At 38.0% G+C, this 18,815-nt stretch overlaps 1 protein-coding gene across 11 annotated transcripts in view; it reads right to left on the bottom strand.

Moving 5' to 3' along the window:
• The window catches only part of PCLO (piccolo presynaptic cytomatrix protein), a 396,208-nt gene that overhangs the window by 144,520 nt on the left and 232,873 nt on the right, over nt 1-18,815 (bottom strand). For 9 of the 11 annotated variants that reach the window (XM_030013412.2, XM_030013405.2, XM_030013406.2 and 6 more), the window contains 3 exons: nt 15,585-17,793; nt 10,199-10,347; nt 2,544-2,625 (listed from right to left, as the gene is read on the bottom strand). In XM_030013412.2, the coding sequence (XP_029869272.1) occupies nt 2,544-2,625; nt 10,199-10,347; nt 15,585-17,793 (2,440 nt within the window). The remainder of the gene's footprint in view (nt 1-2,543; nt 2,626-10,198; nt 10,348-15,584; nt 17,794-18,815) is intronic. The other 2 variants (XM_030013407.2, XM_041123495.1) reach the window with 1 other exon arrangement.

Genomic DNA, 18,815 nt, shown 5'->3' with positions numbered 1-18,815 from the left:
GAGTCTTGTCCGACACAGCTGAAGATGCTACTGCAAGGATGGTTGCAACAGAGACTCCCATCGCCACCTGCACAGTGACTGGTTGTTCTCTTGGAGAGATCTGACTCCCCATGTGAGCTTTATTGAGGGTTGTTGGTTTTTTTAACATACACGTACACACTGTGCCTATGCAACAAGTATAAAGCAAAATAAAATGATTCAGCACCTTGTTTTGGTACTGTTGATAAGGAAGAGAGGGGGAGGGAGAAAGGGAGAGCAGAAGAAGGGTTGGGAGGGAAGAAACAAAGAAATGAAAAAGAAACCAGCCAGGCAACCAACCAACCATGGCACCTAGATGAATATCCCAAAATCTTGTAGTGAGGTAGCTGTGGTGGTATAACAGTATATATTGCTTAATCTACCAATATTTTAAGTAACTTTCGCTGTATAATAGATTTTTAATTCTGTCCCTGGTTAATAGTCATTGTCTGGTTAATAAACAAGGATACTTGCTATTAGATTGCAGATAATGTTTAATCAGAATTGGAATTTTTAAAAAAGTGAATAAAAACCATATGTGTGGCTCTGGGATAGGTCATTTGGAAGGCTGAAGGTTAAGAACAAAGCACTGCACATTTAAAGAGAGCTTCTGTGTACTTTAATCCTTCAGACACTGAGAGGCAGGGAGGAAGGTAGGTACAAAGTCAAGGAGTTATGGTACTTCAATGGTGTACAAGGAGTGAAAAATAGAATTTCTTCTGGTTCAGGTCCTCTCTCTTGGTACCCTATTCCACCTTTGGCTCTTTTCTGTTCAATTTGCATTTAAGCCTTTTCATATTTGTAGGGAAATCTCTATGTACATCATATAGAAGTATGTCTGTGCATGTCTCCAAGGGTGTATCCGGACTAAAAACCAGAAGTATGGCTGCAGCCTGTAGACACATAGCCAAGCTTGCTTACTCCAATTAGAATCTAAGTACAATATAGCACAGCTACAGCAGCAAGCAATCCCAGTGAGGGCTATGAAAACTTAGCAGGATCCTGAGTGAATATTTGATCCTGTCTGATTTCATGTTGTGCAGGGCATTAGTAAATGGGAAGTCAATATCTAGACCTTGGTTTTCCAGTCATCGCTTACAGAGCATTTACCCTGATGCACGGTAGGTTGCTGTGGTTGCCAGCACGAGAGCTAGCGGAGAATTTGGAACAGGCATTTTACATTGCACGAGGGTAAGGAACTTTACAGAAGTGAGTGGGCCTTCAGCAACGTTAAATCACGAGCTATACACAGTTGTGTGGTTGTAATTCCACTCCTTCTTGAGTAAGAGAGCAACTTGGATCACAGCATTACTCATCACCCCGCAGGGCAAAGATCTCCACTAGGATGTCAAGGGGCTGCCACGGACTGCAAGGACCCGGTGCCGTGGGGGCTGACACGACAGCGGACCCGGTGGCTTCTTTCAGACTGTGCTGTGTGGGTGGAGGGGTCTTTCTGTAGCCTGAAATCACCAGTGGGTGTTATGCCGACTAGCAAGAAAATACCTCATAATATATACAGAACATTCATTTAACACCCTAAATACGAGGTGGATACTGGAGGTGGAAGTGATGAAGATTTTACTGCCAGAAACCCTGTGAAAACAATATTTAGCAATTCAAGTAAGTTCGTGCCACTTTCTACTTAATGCTCGAGGGAACACCAGCGCTGGGAGTCGGTAATTACTTCTGCACAGAAACAGAGTTTGACACACACTATTAGAATTTTTTAAGCGAGTTAAAAGAAAGTCTGACGGTTCCACGACAAAACCGCTTACAGCATGTACCTCTGAAAGAAGACAAACAGCATATTAAAACCCCTTTGAGTTCCTTATCAGTATTAGATGTGAGAAAGAGTGCAATTCCAAAAGCTCAAACAGACAGACCTTACCTGTGCTAGATCTTGTAACTGGCAGCCTTTTACAATTTGATACATGAAAATAGCACACTGTGCTCCTGCTCACAGTCCGGGAGGTGAATGAATCTAACCTTTGCCACTTTCATCTCCTTTGCAAGCAGACTCAGACTTACACGAGCATTTGTGTTAGCATTAGGGAAAAGAGGATAAATCTGAAGTCCTGTGATAAATGTCTCTATGTGAAGATATCACAGAAAAATGGGATCTGATGGTTCTGCTACCCCCCTCTGTAGAACAGTTCCAGTAGAGAAAGAATAAAATTATTGTTTCTGTACATCTTGAACACCTACACAAGCCTATTTTATAGAAACTTCTCATACAGATAATAGAGTTGCATAAAAAGCAACAGCAAAACAGACTGCTCATATGTATAACGCAACAGATTTTTCCTCTGTTTTTAGTGTCTGTATAGCTTATATATCTTGAACAGATGTTGTGACCTTTTTTCCGCACTGCTGCTTTCTGTTATAAGCAACTAGCAAGATTTAAAATGACCACTGAATTTCCTGCTGCATATGACACAGGAACTATTTTTAATACTGCAAATGTTTTGCATGATTCATGCTAATCAAATTAATTATCACGTCTCATAGAGGGTTCCTTTTTTTACCTGAAACTGTGTGATCCTTTGGGTCTCTCAGTAGTTTGAGCCTTGCATGAGGGAAAATGTACTGCAGGGGCTTCCCATTTATCTGAGGAACACAAATATGCATGTCATAAAAAGATAAAACCACATCAATTGTATTAACTGTAGACAGTTGAAACAGAAACAAACAAACAAACTTATTTCATCCAGGGAAATATCACAACTTCACAGTTCAAACACTCCCCCAAGTTTCAAGACATTTGTCAGACTGCAAAATCCTTCTGCAGGGGAATGAATATTTGCTTGCATAAAGCCAGATTCATTTTGAATATGGCTTTAGTTTCGATTCTTATTTCCTAATGACTAGGAGGTGGTCACTGTCTTCTGTAGCTTCTCTTAACATTAATCCTTTGTCCAAGCAATGTTCAAGAGAAGAATGAAATTAAATACAGTTCCTGTAATTGGTATAAAATCCTGTTCATACAGACCTAAACAAAACGGTGGTTGAATGTGTAAACAGCCACAAGTTACTGCTTTAGTTTCAGCAAAACCACATCTTCCAATGTACTTCTTGTCATCAAATTTCAAAAGCCTTTTGAAAGACCCAACCTAAAACTTTCAGGACTACATCGTATATGAAAATGTGCAACACTCACTTGGGCCGATACTGGAAAGCGTCCAAGCTGAAAGAAGCGCATCTCTACAACACGCGCTGAAGGGCCAGGTTTCCAGCTGGGACGATCCCACCCGCCCCACGGTACGGGCACAGGAGTGGCCACGCAGCAGGGACTAACCCACTCGCCAGGGACGAGCGCCGTGAGCCCACGCCAAAATGCCTTTGCACGAAGCGTGTGCGTTGCAACACTCGCACGGCTCACACCTACCACACGCCCTCTTTGCCTGCAGTTTTTGGTCTTTTGGAAGGAAAGTAGAATCCATCACTACTCTGCCACGGCGGTGCTGAGCCTGAGCGCTGCACCCGGACCGCGAGGAGAGCGCGTGAGTGACTGCTCCAGGCTGAGTGGCAATGGGCTGCGACCTGGGGGAGGCACATTCAAGGAGCCAACGGGACAATATTAATCAGCATGGATATGTAGCACTCTATCAGCAGCCTGCTGCCAAGAGTTTATTACTATTATTTATATTTAAGTAGCATTTAAAGGGATTAAGCTCCTCCTGAACTAAGCACTTCAAACCCAGTTTCTGCCCTGGAGAGTTTATGATGTTAACGGATAGCACACATAAATGATGGGAGAGGAAGCAGAGAAGTCAAGGGACTGGCTTAGCTCAATCCCACAGTGAGCAGAGGAGTTTGTACATCTTTTGTCATAATTCAGTTTCTTATCCAGTGGATGACATTGCTTCTAGAAGGCTGAAATCCTCCCATAACACACCGAGAGTAGTATTGACTGTAATTAATCTCAGACGAAAAGGAGATCACGGATTTGGTAGTGGACAAGTACTCCAGAATAAATCAGAACTTGAGATCAGGCAGACTTTAGGACTTATCACGGAATTTTTGCCAGGACATAGGGTCTAAAACTACCAGAAGTGTGTAAAGTGCCATGAGACTTTCACACTTACATATGGATAGGGACATTGCTATATTTTTAATGACCTTATCAGAAATTCAGCAAGTGTAATTTAACAGTAAAAAGAAAGTCTTTGCCAAATGTAGCTTGCATAACATTGTAAAAAATCTGAAATAATGCATCTAATTTTACTTTTGATTAAATAAAAAAGAATACAAAATAATGCAATTCAAAAGAAGCAGTATGAACACATTTGAAGAGTTCCTTAGCTGGGATCCAGTTTGGTTGGAGCAATTCAATTTAACTGAGGAACACTGCAGCTCATAAACTTAAATTCACTTTTTTTTTAATTGCCCTATCTTATCTTTCTTTAGCAAGATTACTTTTTTGAATAAATAATCCAAGAATATTCAATGCCATATTGTACATGATTTGCTGACAAATATATCAGAAAATATAGACCGTCTCCTACATTAGTCTATTACTTCCTCATTACTTTCACTTCCAGAATTTTATGATAAGTATAAATCTTGGTGATTCATATAGTTATGAATAAAAGCATTAAAATTTATTAGCATTCAGGGTAGCATATTATTTTTTTATTGTTGGTGGGAATCATGTTTAAACTGAACATGTCATTAGGCACTTACCTTCAGAACAGTATTTGCCTGAAAGTGGCAGAATAAATAGGAAAAAACAGTGGTATATTTGAACACTTGTAGAACACAAATTATTTTGTGTTTCCAAGTGTTCACATCGACCTTTCACTAAAGGTGACTTCCCTTCACCTGAATATATGCCAGGGAGTCCTTCTAACTAACTTCCCCCAGTGAAGATACAGAGGGACCCCACTGAAGTCACACAACCGTGACAGCGTAAATCTCAGCTACGGCACAGCAAGGGCTGTCCCTCCATCTCAAGGCTGCAGGAACGGAGGACGTGTAAGTCCCCAAACTCAGATTTAGGTCACAGGGCAAAAGGTGACTTGATCCCATTTATTTGCTACAAACCCCACAGATTCCTGCCATCTGTCCTTGCCATGAAGATCCTTTCCTCACCTTTCTGGGAGCATTCAGTACACTCGAGTAACAATTCTTCCAGTTCAGCACTGGCAATGCCACGCTCTTCTCATCACAGACACGTTTGGACTCTCCAGTGTATCTTCCCTCCTATTATGCTCTTTGAGCTGACATGGGACTCAGGTCACATTTTTCTACAAATTACTCAGCAGGCCCTTGGGGGTTGCATCCCAGAGAGTAAAATATAAATACTGGACTAAAATAATATACTGGACTATAAAGCATTTCCTCCAGGAATTTAAGCTCTGGTATTATTAGTCAGCTCAAAGCCCCTCCAAAAAATGGAACAAATGGCGAATAAATGTGCTGAGGTTTTCTAACACTGTTACAGAAAATCAGTTTAAATATACACTTTATTTTCCTTTTGTTGTCTTTACACATTTTGTCTGATAAAGAAACTCTATGGAAGCTTCATATAAGGGAATTTTATAAGGTTAAGAGGACAATTAAGGAGAATAAATGTCTTCAGTGCTGTATTTAAGTTTAAGAAATAAAATGCATCAAGTGTATTTTAGTATTCCAGGTAAAGTCCATAGCAACACCTATAACGTATTAACTGGTCTTTGGATCAGGTCATCAAAGCCACGGCAACTTCTGGTTTTAAATGGTGTTGCACCTCCCCTTCCACCAGTATCTTGGACAGGGCCTGACAAGGTGAATCTCAGCAGCTATGCCTGGCTGTAGTCCTTTAGGAAATAGATTCTTCAAGGGAAATTTTACCTGAGTTAGGAATCCAGGAACAAGGCGGTGGATGTTCAAGGTGATGGGTTAGACAGTATCTATCCTAATTTCTGGATACCACAGGTAGTTCCATGAGTGCCCAAGGCCTCTGAAAGCTGGCACCAAGAATTTCTACAGCTAAGGTAATCCTGCCCCGCTACATCTCCTCTGTGCAGAGCATGAATGCCGAGTTCTCTTAGAAATCCTAAAGGTGGAAAGTTCTCTCTACTGATAGATCCCTGATGATGGAGATATTTTGCAAAAGAAGTATTGAAAAAAAACTTAACAAATACAAAGTTCCTGCTCATTAAAAAATTGCAAAGTGAGCGGCCTTTGCTTCTGCAATTAGGTCAGTACAGAACTCTTGACTTCTGATTTAGAAGTCATTCTGGCATGCAGTGAGAACAACATTTCTGGGTGACTAAAAAATGAGAAAATGCCTGCTAAATTCTATCTTGAATTACAGTGAAGGGGTGGCTAATAATTCACTCATTAGATTAGATGTTTTAATTTAAATTTGGAAATGTCCTGTTTCTCATTGTACTTCCAGAGAATCTGAATCACAAAATGCCTTTCCCCCTCCAAGCCTCAAACAGAGAAAGCAGTTTACCGCAAATTAAAATGTAAACTCCTTGCTAGTTGGAAAACAATCACAACTAAGCAGGATGGACTTAAAGAATGTGGGAAGAAGTTGCAGGTAGCCTTCTGGATCTCTGTCACAAACAGTATTTTCTCATTTTAACCCCACTGCTCACCTTATGACCCATTTTTTCATAATTTTTAAATATTCAAGTGCCCCTAAAAAGGTGTGACTTAAATTTCAGGGGAATGGTACAGACCCATGAACTGAGAGAAGCAAATACTTCTTGAGGGCCTTTAGAAATAGGGGATTAACATTCAAAAGGTTGCATATCTAGAGCCCTTGCCTTCTTTTTGCAATTAGAAAACTGTTGCCAAAGCGAACTGATGACAATATACTGGTATTATGATGAGTTTGGGATGTTATTATTCATTTCGGACTTAAAAAGACCTACCTATGATCACTGGAAGTTCTGTATTTAAAAGCCCTCATTGAGAAGCTACTTCACTGTCCCTCTCCTTGTCATGATCTCTTACTCCCTTAGCACCTCCTTCTACCATTACTTCCCAACCTGTCTGAAACTGCCAGTTGAGTTCAGGATATACAAATAATTTTCACAGAAAATAATAACAAAAAAAGCCTTGATGGCTGGACATTTAAAGAAGTTCCTGGTCAACTGGCAGCAACTAAGCAAACTGACTGTTGAGGTCAACAGGGATTGGTGAGAAATCTGCAATATTGTATTGATTATGTTTAAACCATGTTTACCCTCCTCAGGTAAGCAGTTCAGAATCACTATATTGGGAAACAGCTATTAAGATACTAAACTGCACTGCAATTTAATGTGATTTAAGAATACTATGTAGCACCACAGAAGTTGCTATAGAAACAAATATATTTTAATATTAATAATACAGTATGTAAGCTTAATCTGCCAGGTTATAAGAAATCCATGGAAACGTGGAAGTTCAGGGTTGTCACTCCGTTGCATTCTTGCTTCAAAAGCACAGGGTTGTGCTTTATTTATTACCTTTAATTGTATAAGCTCTGTGGGACATAATCAAGCAGTTCTGATTTCATCTAGTATGGAAATTGATGTTTCACACATGTGAAATAAAATCTTCTGGAATACAAATATTGTAGTGGTCAGTAAAATATTCAAATTTTCTACAAAGGAGAAAATACAAACAGCAAATTTACAGCCAATAAGTGTATTTGGAAACATTGACTGATATATTACAAGCAGATTAGTGCTACTGATACAAATACTTTTGTGGCTGGTTTGTACTCAGTATGGGATATTAAAGGAGTTGCAATGGCTTAATTACTATGTTAAGTAGGAAACTGTCCTCCTAACTGATTTCAGGAAAGCCTCTGCAACAAAGCAAGCTCTGGGTGAAGGTGGACCTATTCAGGTGGTCATGATGAAGCATGATTGCCATTGTTGGTTCCAGAGTACACTATGCTTGGGCACTACAGCTCTCTGTGCAGAACTGAGTTGTGGCTACAGGAGACAGACGTCATGAGACAATGAATTCAGTAATTTTTTTGTTACAGAAAAGACAGGGCTGAAAAAGCCTTTAGGGAGTGTTTACTTTGCCTCAGCATACTCATTGGCCTGAAAATTGTTTATTTTTCTGGATAGCTTTAAAATGTGAATGCTAAAAAACCAGAGATGTTAATACTGATTTACTCGCTTCTATTGCTAAGTGTTTTACTTTCAGAATTCAATATGGCACTAATGCAACTTTTTTTAAAGGCTTTGACCCTTTTTATCTTGTCTTAATTTCTGGATGTGTCTGAGTATAATTTTTTTTTAAAGTTATCTCAAACAAATGTTCCCAGAAGATATTTAACATACACAAGCTCTGAGTAACATTTTGACAAGGTAGATGGTGCAGAATTGGTGAGAACTGGCATTTCTCCCTTCTACAGACACATTGATATTATTTTGGTGGGTGAATGTCAGTAGCTAACCTGGACGGAAACATGAATACAGAACTGTTGTAAAGCTTCTCCTTCCACATCACTTTTCTTCTGCAGAAGCTTTACAAGGCACCACACAGTATCATTTAGAACATATTCACTCTCCAATTTCCATCCCAGATTTCACAAAACCTTAAAAAATGCCTTTGGCAAGATTTTAAATGTGGTATCTCTATTTCCGTAATAACATGGGGATATCACAACAGCTTCAGGGAGAAAAAAAAAAATATTTTCCATCTGTAAATAATCCAGGAAAACAAGAACTCTCAGGCCCTTTAACCCTCCTCCCAAAAATTTTTGATCAAAGTCTTTCAACCGGTCCTAGTGTAGTGTTATTTATACAAGAGCAAAACCAAAGATCAGACCTTTGTGAGTAGTAACTTGCCTTGGAACTGTTTCCCAGGACAAAAGCTCTGGAGTTCTAAATGTTAAATACATCTTACTGACCACCTCCATATCACAGAGCTCAGGATAACAGTAACCCTTTTGGACAAACCTGATTTTCAAGGCAAATTTTTAATTTTACCTCGTGATGCTGCAGTGGTCAAATACAATTATGTATGCTCAGAATATGTATGCTCATGTTTCTCATGAGGATTAAAGTGCTCACACAGACAGGTTTTTTATCTATTGCCAGTGATATTAAGAGCTGTGAAGACTCTAAAACATTCTTTATCCTGCAATAAGGTTGATTCATATTGTGAGTTATTTGAATAGAATCCTGTAAGACTTGTATCTTGTAAAACCCTCTTTCTCAACAAGAAATGGGTAGGCTCAGTACAACCTCGGCTGTGTAAATCTCAATATATGCTAAGCTAGGGATAGGAAAAGAGGGAAAAATAAAAATAAATTGACAGCTTGTATTGTAAGATACTTGAATGCTTACTTCAGAAAAATCTACATCCTTACTTCATAAAACCTATATTCCATTGTCAAATGTCAGTGAAAATGTTCACCAGCAAAAAAGTTTTGAAGGCTGCATGACAGTAGGATATTCCTGTTTGTATGTTATCTGAGGAATTAACATGAGCAATATAAACTACTAAGTAAGTACCACAAACGGGCCACGCAATACCTTCTCTTGCATACATTGCATCTCATGGAAAACAGAGTATAACCTCAATCAATCAGTAAAAATGATAACTCAGACAGTCAAGTGAAGACCTTAAAGATTTGAAATATATAAACTTCATTAATACAAAGAGGATATATGATGGTATACTAAGGTGAACTGGATTTCAAAGTCGGCAAGCTTGAAAAGCAGAATATGGTATTTTTCTTTCTTGCTATAATAAATGAAACATTCTAATTATTAGATTGATAAAGTCTTGCTGATTTATTCAGTAATTGATCACAGACTGTTGGGATTATACTGATCAACTGAAAGTGGGAACAAGTGTCAACAGGACAAAGCAACTCTTTGCCTTAAACTACTAAAAGAAGGGGCTTGAATTTGGATGCAATAAAGCTGATAAGGTAAAATGGGACTAACTGTTTTCTTTTTTTATTTTTTTTTTTAAAAGTAATACCTAATGTATAGATAGTACTCGTTAGCAGATTAACTCCTTTCAGGTATGTTTCAAAAATCAAAAGACAACCTGCAAAATTGATACTAAATTGCAGACAAATGTTACTGCCATTTTATCATGAAGTACTGTTAAATACAGGTTCAACAGCACTTCAGCTGAATGTAGCTGGAATTTGATTAATCCTGTAGTCCCTACACTATTGGACAGTATGATTAAATTGTCAAACATTTATAGAACTAAAGGCACAGCTTACTTGACAGCTTACTTGATCTTGGTGTTGACTTGGTGGTCGAGAGTGGGACAACTTCTCTGGCAGCCTTCTGTCGAGGGCATGTCCATTCTCCAAACGAGACTCCCTGGGCTTGTCAAACCAATCTGTTTCTTCCCGACGGAGATGATAGGCTTTGAAAACCAAGGACAGGTCAAATGTTCTGTTCCAGTGCTGGGCAAAGGGCAATAATGTGCATTGTGCATAGCAAACATGCATAGTGGTTACTAACTGGCCATGCAGCTAAAGCAAAGTTACAGGCGAGACTTGAGACATTGAACTCAGGCATAATATAGCTGTAAGTGATATAGCAAAGTGAGAAGGTTCTGTCTATGTCAAACCTATGGATATTAGATACCAGAAGAAACCCTCTGCCGAGTGCTATAGCCGTTTCCTTCCTTCTGGCAGCTTAGAAATACACTGCAGATTTCACACATTTCTAAAATGTTTGATGAAAAAAAAATAGTCAAATTAGCTACTTTGCAGTAGGCTAAGGAAAAAAAAAACCCCAACCCCCCAAAAACAACCCTCAAAACCCAACCTCCATTAATTCCCAAGCTTCTGAACTGAATATTGTTCAAAATATTTTAGAAATAAACTAGAACTATTTATGAGAAAATTGTGACTCCTTTATGAAATCAGTATAATCCCAAATCAAAGAAGATATGAAGCAATCTATACTCTTTGTAATTCTAAGTAGAAATATTGCAGGTGTTCTCATTTTGAATTCCATCCCCCGATTTTGCAGTTTGAAACTTTGTGTGTGGCAAGTTAGCCAGAATGTTCTTTCTGCAACAATTTTATAAGACTACTGTTCTTATATTTGCAACAGTTTTAAACCTGTATAAAATCCATTATGTTAGACACCCTTTTGGGATCAAATAACACCATTTCATTAAAATCAGTTTTGCAAATACACATATTGATGCCTACTGACTATTGGGTCAACCAACATATGTTCCACTCCACTGGGACCAGAATCAGCTCCTATGTGTTTAATAATATTTCCGCTATACAACATAGAGATTTTCATTTACGTTGCCCATCAGTGTAAACCAAAACAATGTGAAGCTAATTAGAATGTAATGAAAGTTTGAATTTTATGCTTTAATAAGCAAGATAAATTTGGAATTCAAAGAACAACAATATTTGTTTCAGCAAAACCACCAGAAATTGCAAACCTTAAATAAGGTCAGTTGTTGCTATAGTAACAAGAGTGAATGCAATTGTTCCATGACACAGAAGAGAATTTAAAATGAAAAATGGTAGTGTGCATAATCTTCTCTATTTAGTTGTTAAAGTAAACATAATCTAGTTGGTTTAACAAAAAAATGGAAAAAAGTTTAATGGGAGAAAAAAAAAGTTATGTTTTTTCATTACTGTTTTATTAAATTTCTCCCAAACCAGGAGTAATATATATATGCACGATTTTTGAAAAATAATATTTTGTGTGTGGTAAAAACAATATCCTATATTACATTAGGCCTTTGGACAATTCTTAATCTTGGTTCAGATATTATGCAGTCTCTTCCTTCCTAACTGTGCACAAATATAATCTAATATGAAACGGTTTGAAAATATTATTTAGATCAGCATATATGAATTAAATAGAAACATTATTAAAGGCTGATGCTTGTCTGGCTAGTGTTTAGTTATTGATTAATTGCTCTCAATAGACCATTATGATCTAATACACAAATCCTTTATGCTTTACACATTTATGCCAACTGACTAGTGCCTGCACATAGCAGACTGGTTCATAATTCATCCTGACAGAAGTTCTTACTGAAGCTTACATGAAGAACCTAATGCATTTTTCTGATCCCAGATACTAATGCTGACTTTCACAATCTGTGTCATTAGCTGAGCGGAAGAAAGAGTGATTTTTTTTTTCCTCCTGTCTCAGCTGAAATAACTTTTGCTGGATTTCTTCTTTTGAAAAGCTAGCACATATGTAGAATCCCATACTGCAGTTCAGACCAGCCTACTTTTTTATCAAACTGTGATGAATGTGTGTATTTTACATGAAATTTAAAAAGTTATGTATGTATGTGTATATATAGGCACACACACGACACTCACATGTACATACACGCACGATTGGTTTGGGCTTGATTAGTTGGGAGTTGTTTCATCTGGAAACCTGAGAACATCCAAGATGAATCACTGACAGTCTTAGAGGATACATGCTTTTTTCTAAGACTAACAATATGCAGCCAGATGGTTCCACCTGTAAAAAACCTCCTGCTGGAGTCAACAAGGTCCCATGCTGTTAATCGTGCACACAGTTTAACAAGGTGAGACTGAACTTCAGACTGTGGAGTCCAAGAAACTTGATCACATAACTAATAGTGATCACTCTAAATCCCACAGATGAAAAATTACAAGGGGTCAGCTGTGCTGATGTCTTGATGTCTTGATATTTCGATTTTAAACTTCTAAACTCTATGGTAAAATTAACAAATTAGCATATAAAAGAAAAAAAAATCCTTTAGGTGAGAAAAGGTACATTTTGTATCTTCTCAACTGACCAGCAGGGACTATTACATTCATAAAATTGAGTAGTAGCTTCAGCATCCTTGAAAATCAGTATCTTCAACATACTTAATAGTTTGTGGAAACTGTGGCAGCTGTGGGGTTAATAAAGAGCTATTTGCTGGATCAGAGCTTTCACGGTACTCAGAACCCTGAGAAAATACCAGGTGTTTCAAAAGCTCAAAACGCTATTTATTTTCAATGGGAACCTCTGGATGTTGTGCTCTTTTGACACTAAAGCCATTTTTTTAACCTGTTTGAAGTTTGGAATCCTAGTGTAGGTACTACTTATGTGCTGAAGCATGGTTTTAAGATTTGTTACAGTATGTAGGTGTACTTACTGCAAAACAGAAGGTTTGGCCTATTTGTGTTCTCTTCTGGTATTTGTTATAGAATGCGACTTACAAAAAATGAACAGAAAGTCAAGCACATCTCTCAATTTGAACTGAAGGAAAACAATTTAAATGTAAAACCTTGACTTACATTCATTTTTAAAAGTCTCTAAAGATGAAAATTCAAGCTTTAGCACGAGAAGAGTTTTCCTAAGATAGTGCTTAAGACTGATTTCTTTTAATGAAATCTCATCAACACCATGCAGCAGTTGTTTAAAAAAAAAGAAAAAGCAAAGAAAACTGTTAAAAGGCTGGATGCAACACGCCAGAATAGCTGTCCACTGTCAGGGCACTACAGAGAAAAGTGCAGTCCAGAGAGAAGGCGGCCATAACTTTCTCAAGAACTGTAATTGCTTCTTTGGAATACTTTTTATCTTACATCCAAATTGTATGAATTCTTTTCAATGCAAGTTACTTGCTATTAGCATATTTGAAACTAATGTCATAAAGTGTTTTGATTTCCCAAGACTTTACAAAAAATGGTGCAAAAATAAGCTATTTGTGAAGAAACAAAAGCTTGATAGAAATTAGAAAAAAAATTGCTGAAAAAGGAAGCCCTGGTATTCAGGGACATATCATAATAAGGAACATGTGAATTGAGTTAGAATACTTCTGAAAGAGTATAACTAATCAGAGACTAATTGAAAAACAAAACATGCTCAACCTAAAATGTAACATGTATGCCTTGTACAAATATATAACAGAAACATAATGCACTGTAGTGCAGAAATAATTCCCTATGACCTGTTTATATGAGGTAGAATAGCACCAAATAGGCTTTTTTTGGTCCAGTTTGGTTCTCCTTAGTTTTCAGGAGGAAAAGTCCTGTGTCTTTCACAATGTGACCCTAGAATGACCCTTAAAAATCACAAGTCCAGTTGAGACAAGATAACGTCTACTTATTTAAGAAGAATGATATAAGTTACAACTTGTGGAGTTCCTCTCAACTGCCTTCTGATTTAATTATAGGACTCTGTGTGCTAAGAATTTAAGAACAGTGAAAACACTTAAACTTCTGATGAAAATAAAAAAAGCTGATGATCCTGAACCTCTCCTGGAACACAGACTTCATGAGGGGGTTGTAAATATCTAAGAAATATGAAGAGGAACTTACAGAACAAAACCCTTCAATATATTGTAGTATCAGGAAGGGAAATAGATTCAATTTTCTAATGCTTATGAAAGATTCAGCATATGTAAAAAAGCAATAATGCAATGATGAACACTGAGGTTAATATAAACCTGAAAAATAAACCATACTACTTCATAATCATGCAAATGTGTCTTTTGAGACAATCATTGCCATTTACAAACAATATAGCGCATGCAAAGTCTCTTTTATTGTGCAGTAAATACACATAAGAAAAAGTTAAGGGAGCGCATACAATTTTGAACATATTAATTTCATTTTCTTTCAAACTGTCTTTATGATTTTTAAACAATTTAGAATATATTAAGTCTGAACTGACTCAAACAAAACTGATACATAATTTGCAATTATTTAGTACTCAACATCAGCTTTAACATTCTGCTGTACTTATTCAGAAGAAACATTTTTAATTGCACCATTTATAATACATCAGAACGGTTCCTTTCATGAACCTAAGTGAGATAAACTCTTGTGCTTATTTGGCAGACATATTGTATGGGGTGCATATAAAACCAGCTACGCTGCATAATCCATCAGTAGAAGTAAAATACTTTATGCAAGTTTATTGAAGGATGAGATTGTCTTGCACCATCCAAATGACAAATTATCTTACATCATCACAATTCTGAGTGCACAGAAGTCCACATGACAGGATGCTTTCAACAAAGCGTATGTAGAACGTTGTTTTGCTATCACGTTAACTTCTATATGGTTCTAACATACAATATGTACTTAATGAACATACTATTTCTATATTAACGCAGATCTAAAGTGGTGCATCGGGAGATGGAATTATCAGTTCTTGAACTCTATCATGAAATTTCATGCAAATAAAATTACTAGAGTTTTTTAGAGATTTGGGAGATTATTTCCAAATCCCAACAAAAACTATTGCAAGTAAGTTCAATGATTCACAGTCACTGGAGAAGGCTCCACATAAAGACTGATGGTAGGGTCTGTATTGTACATGGAATATTCTACAAAATATCATTAGAAAAGAAGACATCAACAAGTGAAAAGGAAAATGCACAAGCAAACCAAAAGGAAAGCAAATCAACAACAATATAGTGAGCATGCTAGAGTAGCTTAACACCATCCAGAAACTGCTGTTAGGGTAAAATAAAAATATCAAATAAACCAAAACAAATCAAACCCCAAAAATGTAGATACACAGAAGATGCACCAAGGAACAGAAAAAAGAACAAGTCTTTGAAGTATAATAAAAATTAGACACATGCATAGAAATGAGGATTTGTGTTGTGATAGTAAGATACCAGTCTGAGGCCTAATTTACCTTCACTGTCTGACATGGCATGCTGGAAGTCATCCATGATGAAGGCTATATCTCGATCATAGCCTCGAGTCCGTGACTCCTCCCTCATATGTTGCTGGACCTCAGGTAATGAATGGCTTGATCCGAACTGATCCCTGGTATCTGCGGATATTGGTGGCAAGGGTCCAGCTGCCGCTCTTGCCATTCCCATTGGCTGGCCAACGGGACTTAGTGGGCTCTCTTCCTCTGAGTTCTGTGCTACTATTGGGATCCTTCCCCTGCTTTGGCTAATAGGTAGACTGGTGGGTTTAGTTCTTCCAGAAGGTGCTGCATGGCTAAAGGAAACATCTAAGGGTTCAGCTTCTTGGGCTTTCAGTCTTAAAGAAGAACTGGAAGAATCCCTTTTCAATGACAAATCAAGCCCATAAACTGAGGAGGGTCTAGATGAGGGTCTAGATCTACTACCACTGCTATAAGACTTGTCTGCTTCATCTTGTAATGTGGATCTCATTGTTGGACCTAGTGCAGTCCCAAGGCCTGCTCCAATGGATGAAGTCAGTGGTGGCCCCATGTATTTCTGTTGGTCAGTGATGTTTTTTCTAAGGCCAAAAGTGATATCATCCTGAAGAAGCCTTGCCCTAGTAGTAATCCCCCCAAGTGTTGAAGTGCTAGAAGTCATATAGCTTGAATAGTCAGGCTCAAGGTCTCTGCTTTCTTGGATAGGTGAAAACTTTGTTAGTTTGGGGTCTATCAAAGCTTTCTTGTGTTTTGACTGCTTCTGGTAAAGGAGGGCTGCTGGGAGCTGCTTAGCAGCCTGTTTCTCAAGAGTAAGCCTACCTATGCTATATTTCTCAGATTTTGGAAAATGCCTGTAGCTGCCCTCCTGGTGGTAATACTGTGACAGGCCAGCCAGATGATCAAGACTTTCTGCACCTCTACGGAACTCTTGTTTTATCTGGTGTTTCAGAAGTTTGAGCTCATAAGGGTCCTCCATTGGGTCTTCATCAGCTTTAACATAGGAATGTAACCTAGAAGAAGTCTGCAGTGGTGCTAGGAAGTCTGACACTTCTTGTGCTCTCCTGGCCTCAGTTGTGCGAAGCAGTCGATCTGTTTTGGTCAGATCTTTCTCATGGAGGCTAAAACTGGAACCAAGTGCTCCTGTTCCTTTAGTAAGTTCTCCTATATCATCGATCAGCACATAATTTCGGGGTGTGTGGTGGTGGTCTATATCTGCATAGAATGAATCTGCAGATATGCTTGATATAGGGCTGCTTGCTATGCTGTTTCTCTCGTCTAGTCCTATCCTTAAGTCCAAGGTAGAGTATTTACTGCCCAGCTGGGAAACTGCGTAATTATTGTCAGTTGAAACCGGTGCTATCATGAGAGGCTGATTGCGAATTACATCATAGTTTGTTGTTATCTTAGGCTCCAAATATAATGTGGTTTGTCTTGGCTTTGGCTGTATCACCATCATCTGTGATGGGAGTTGATATGATGGCTGTTGAGATGGTGGAGGTTGAGCCTGTGGACTAAAGGACATAGTAGCTCCTGTTTGGAAAGCTGTCTGGGTCTGATAGGGTGAAACTTGCTGGTGATACAAAGGCTGCTGTTGTTGGTAATGTGATTGCTGTGTGAACTGAGTTGGTGCTTGAGTTGGCAGGGCAGGAGATGAATACTGATATTGAGCATATGGACTTGTAGCAGGGGCAAACTGTGTTTCTGGCTGGGTTTGTGGTGGCATAAACTGGTTAAATTCTGTCTGGGGTGCAGTACGTGGTCTTTCCAAGCCATGCTGAGTTTCTATTCTGGTTGACCTGGTATTATTAACTTCACTGTCTGACATATAATCACGTTCTTCTGCTACTCCTTGGAGATAGGCACGCTCTCTCTTTTCTCTTTCTTTTAGTAAGGCTTCTTTCCTCCTATTAATGCCCATTTCCAAGTATCTTAGTTTGGCATCAATTTCTTTTTCCTCCTCATCTAGCTCTGCTTGCTTCTTCCTAAGCTTGGCTGATTCACGTTCGACCAGATCCAATTCCCTGTCTATATCCTGAAGAATTTTGGCTCTGGCCATAGTGTTGGTCCTACAAATCCTTCTGCGTGAAACTGATCCCACAGAAGTATATGGCGACTGAGTTCCTGCTGTTGCTTCCTCTGGTGGTGGGTTGGGCAGAGTCCTCTTCACCTTCTTTTGAGTGCCTGATGGAGTTATGCTTGAAGAACCTTTTGTCTGCAATAGAAGAAACATGACTGAATCATTATTCTGGAGGCTTGATCGCAAATGAATCACAAGTTGTTTAAATTTTTTTCATGGTATGGCTTTATGTCGTAACCACATACTTCCTCTAACGGAGAGGAAAGCTTGAGGTATCTGTGAATAAGCAGCAGAAAACAGCATGAAAAAATGCCGTCAGTCTGCTAAAGGTCAGGAAGATAAGTGATCTAATGCAAAATAATGGTGACACTCACTAGGACTTAGTTTAGCCCAAGACTGAAAAAACTACTTTACATTCTTGAAATTGAATTGACTGTAATTTAAAAGTTTTTAATTTTATTTCCATATGCTTATACATAAACATATACAGTGCATATGTGTATGGGAGGGGAATATATATAGGCCTACGCACCTTCCTTTTATATAACATTTAATAGAAAAATTATAATTATAAATGTACATATATACATGTATATGAATATTTATATATTCATATATAAATATATGTATAATATGTACAATTGAATAGAAGTCTCTGAGGCAAACACTGAGCACATACTAAGCAGCTATAAGTTGCAGTGAAATCCAGACACCAAAGCAGAACTTTCTGGTGCCAACACATTTGGTACAACAGGTAGTTCTTAGTCAGTCTCGTAATTTTTGCCTCACCTCTGCTGCTACATATATATTTTCAGGGAAGATTCTTGTGCTTTACAAAAGTTGTATGCGCTTTCTTCAGTTCATTGAAGACTTTCTTAAATGAAATTTGTTCTGGATCCAAAGGTATAGTTTAAAACTTAAAAAAAGTTAAGCAGTATAAAAATATAAGAATCTAGTTCAGTCCAGATGTCCAGACTTCCCCACAGTTAATGGCAGAAGAGTGATTCATCCTGATCTAGGAGAATTACCTACCTTAGGCTGATGAGTCATTTTTTGGAGGTGCCTATCTCTATTCATCAACTAGGAAATTAGGCGATGCAATTGGTTAGATGCAATCTAAATTGTACCCTAAATTACTAGAGGTTTTGAAAACTTCT

This window comes from Aquila chrysaetos, chromosome 5 (genome assembly GCF_900496995.4).
Source record: "Aquila chrysaetos chrysaetos chromosome 5, bAquChr1.4, whole genome shotgun sequence".
NCBI lineage: Eukaryota > Metazoa > Chordata > Aves > Accipitriformes > Accipitridae > Aquila > Aquila chrysaetos.
Note: the sequence above shows the minus strand (reverse complement) of the source record. Positions and strands in the feature narration are given on the sequence as shown.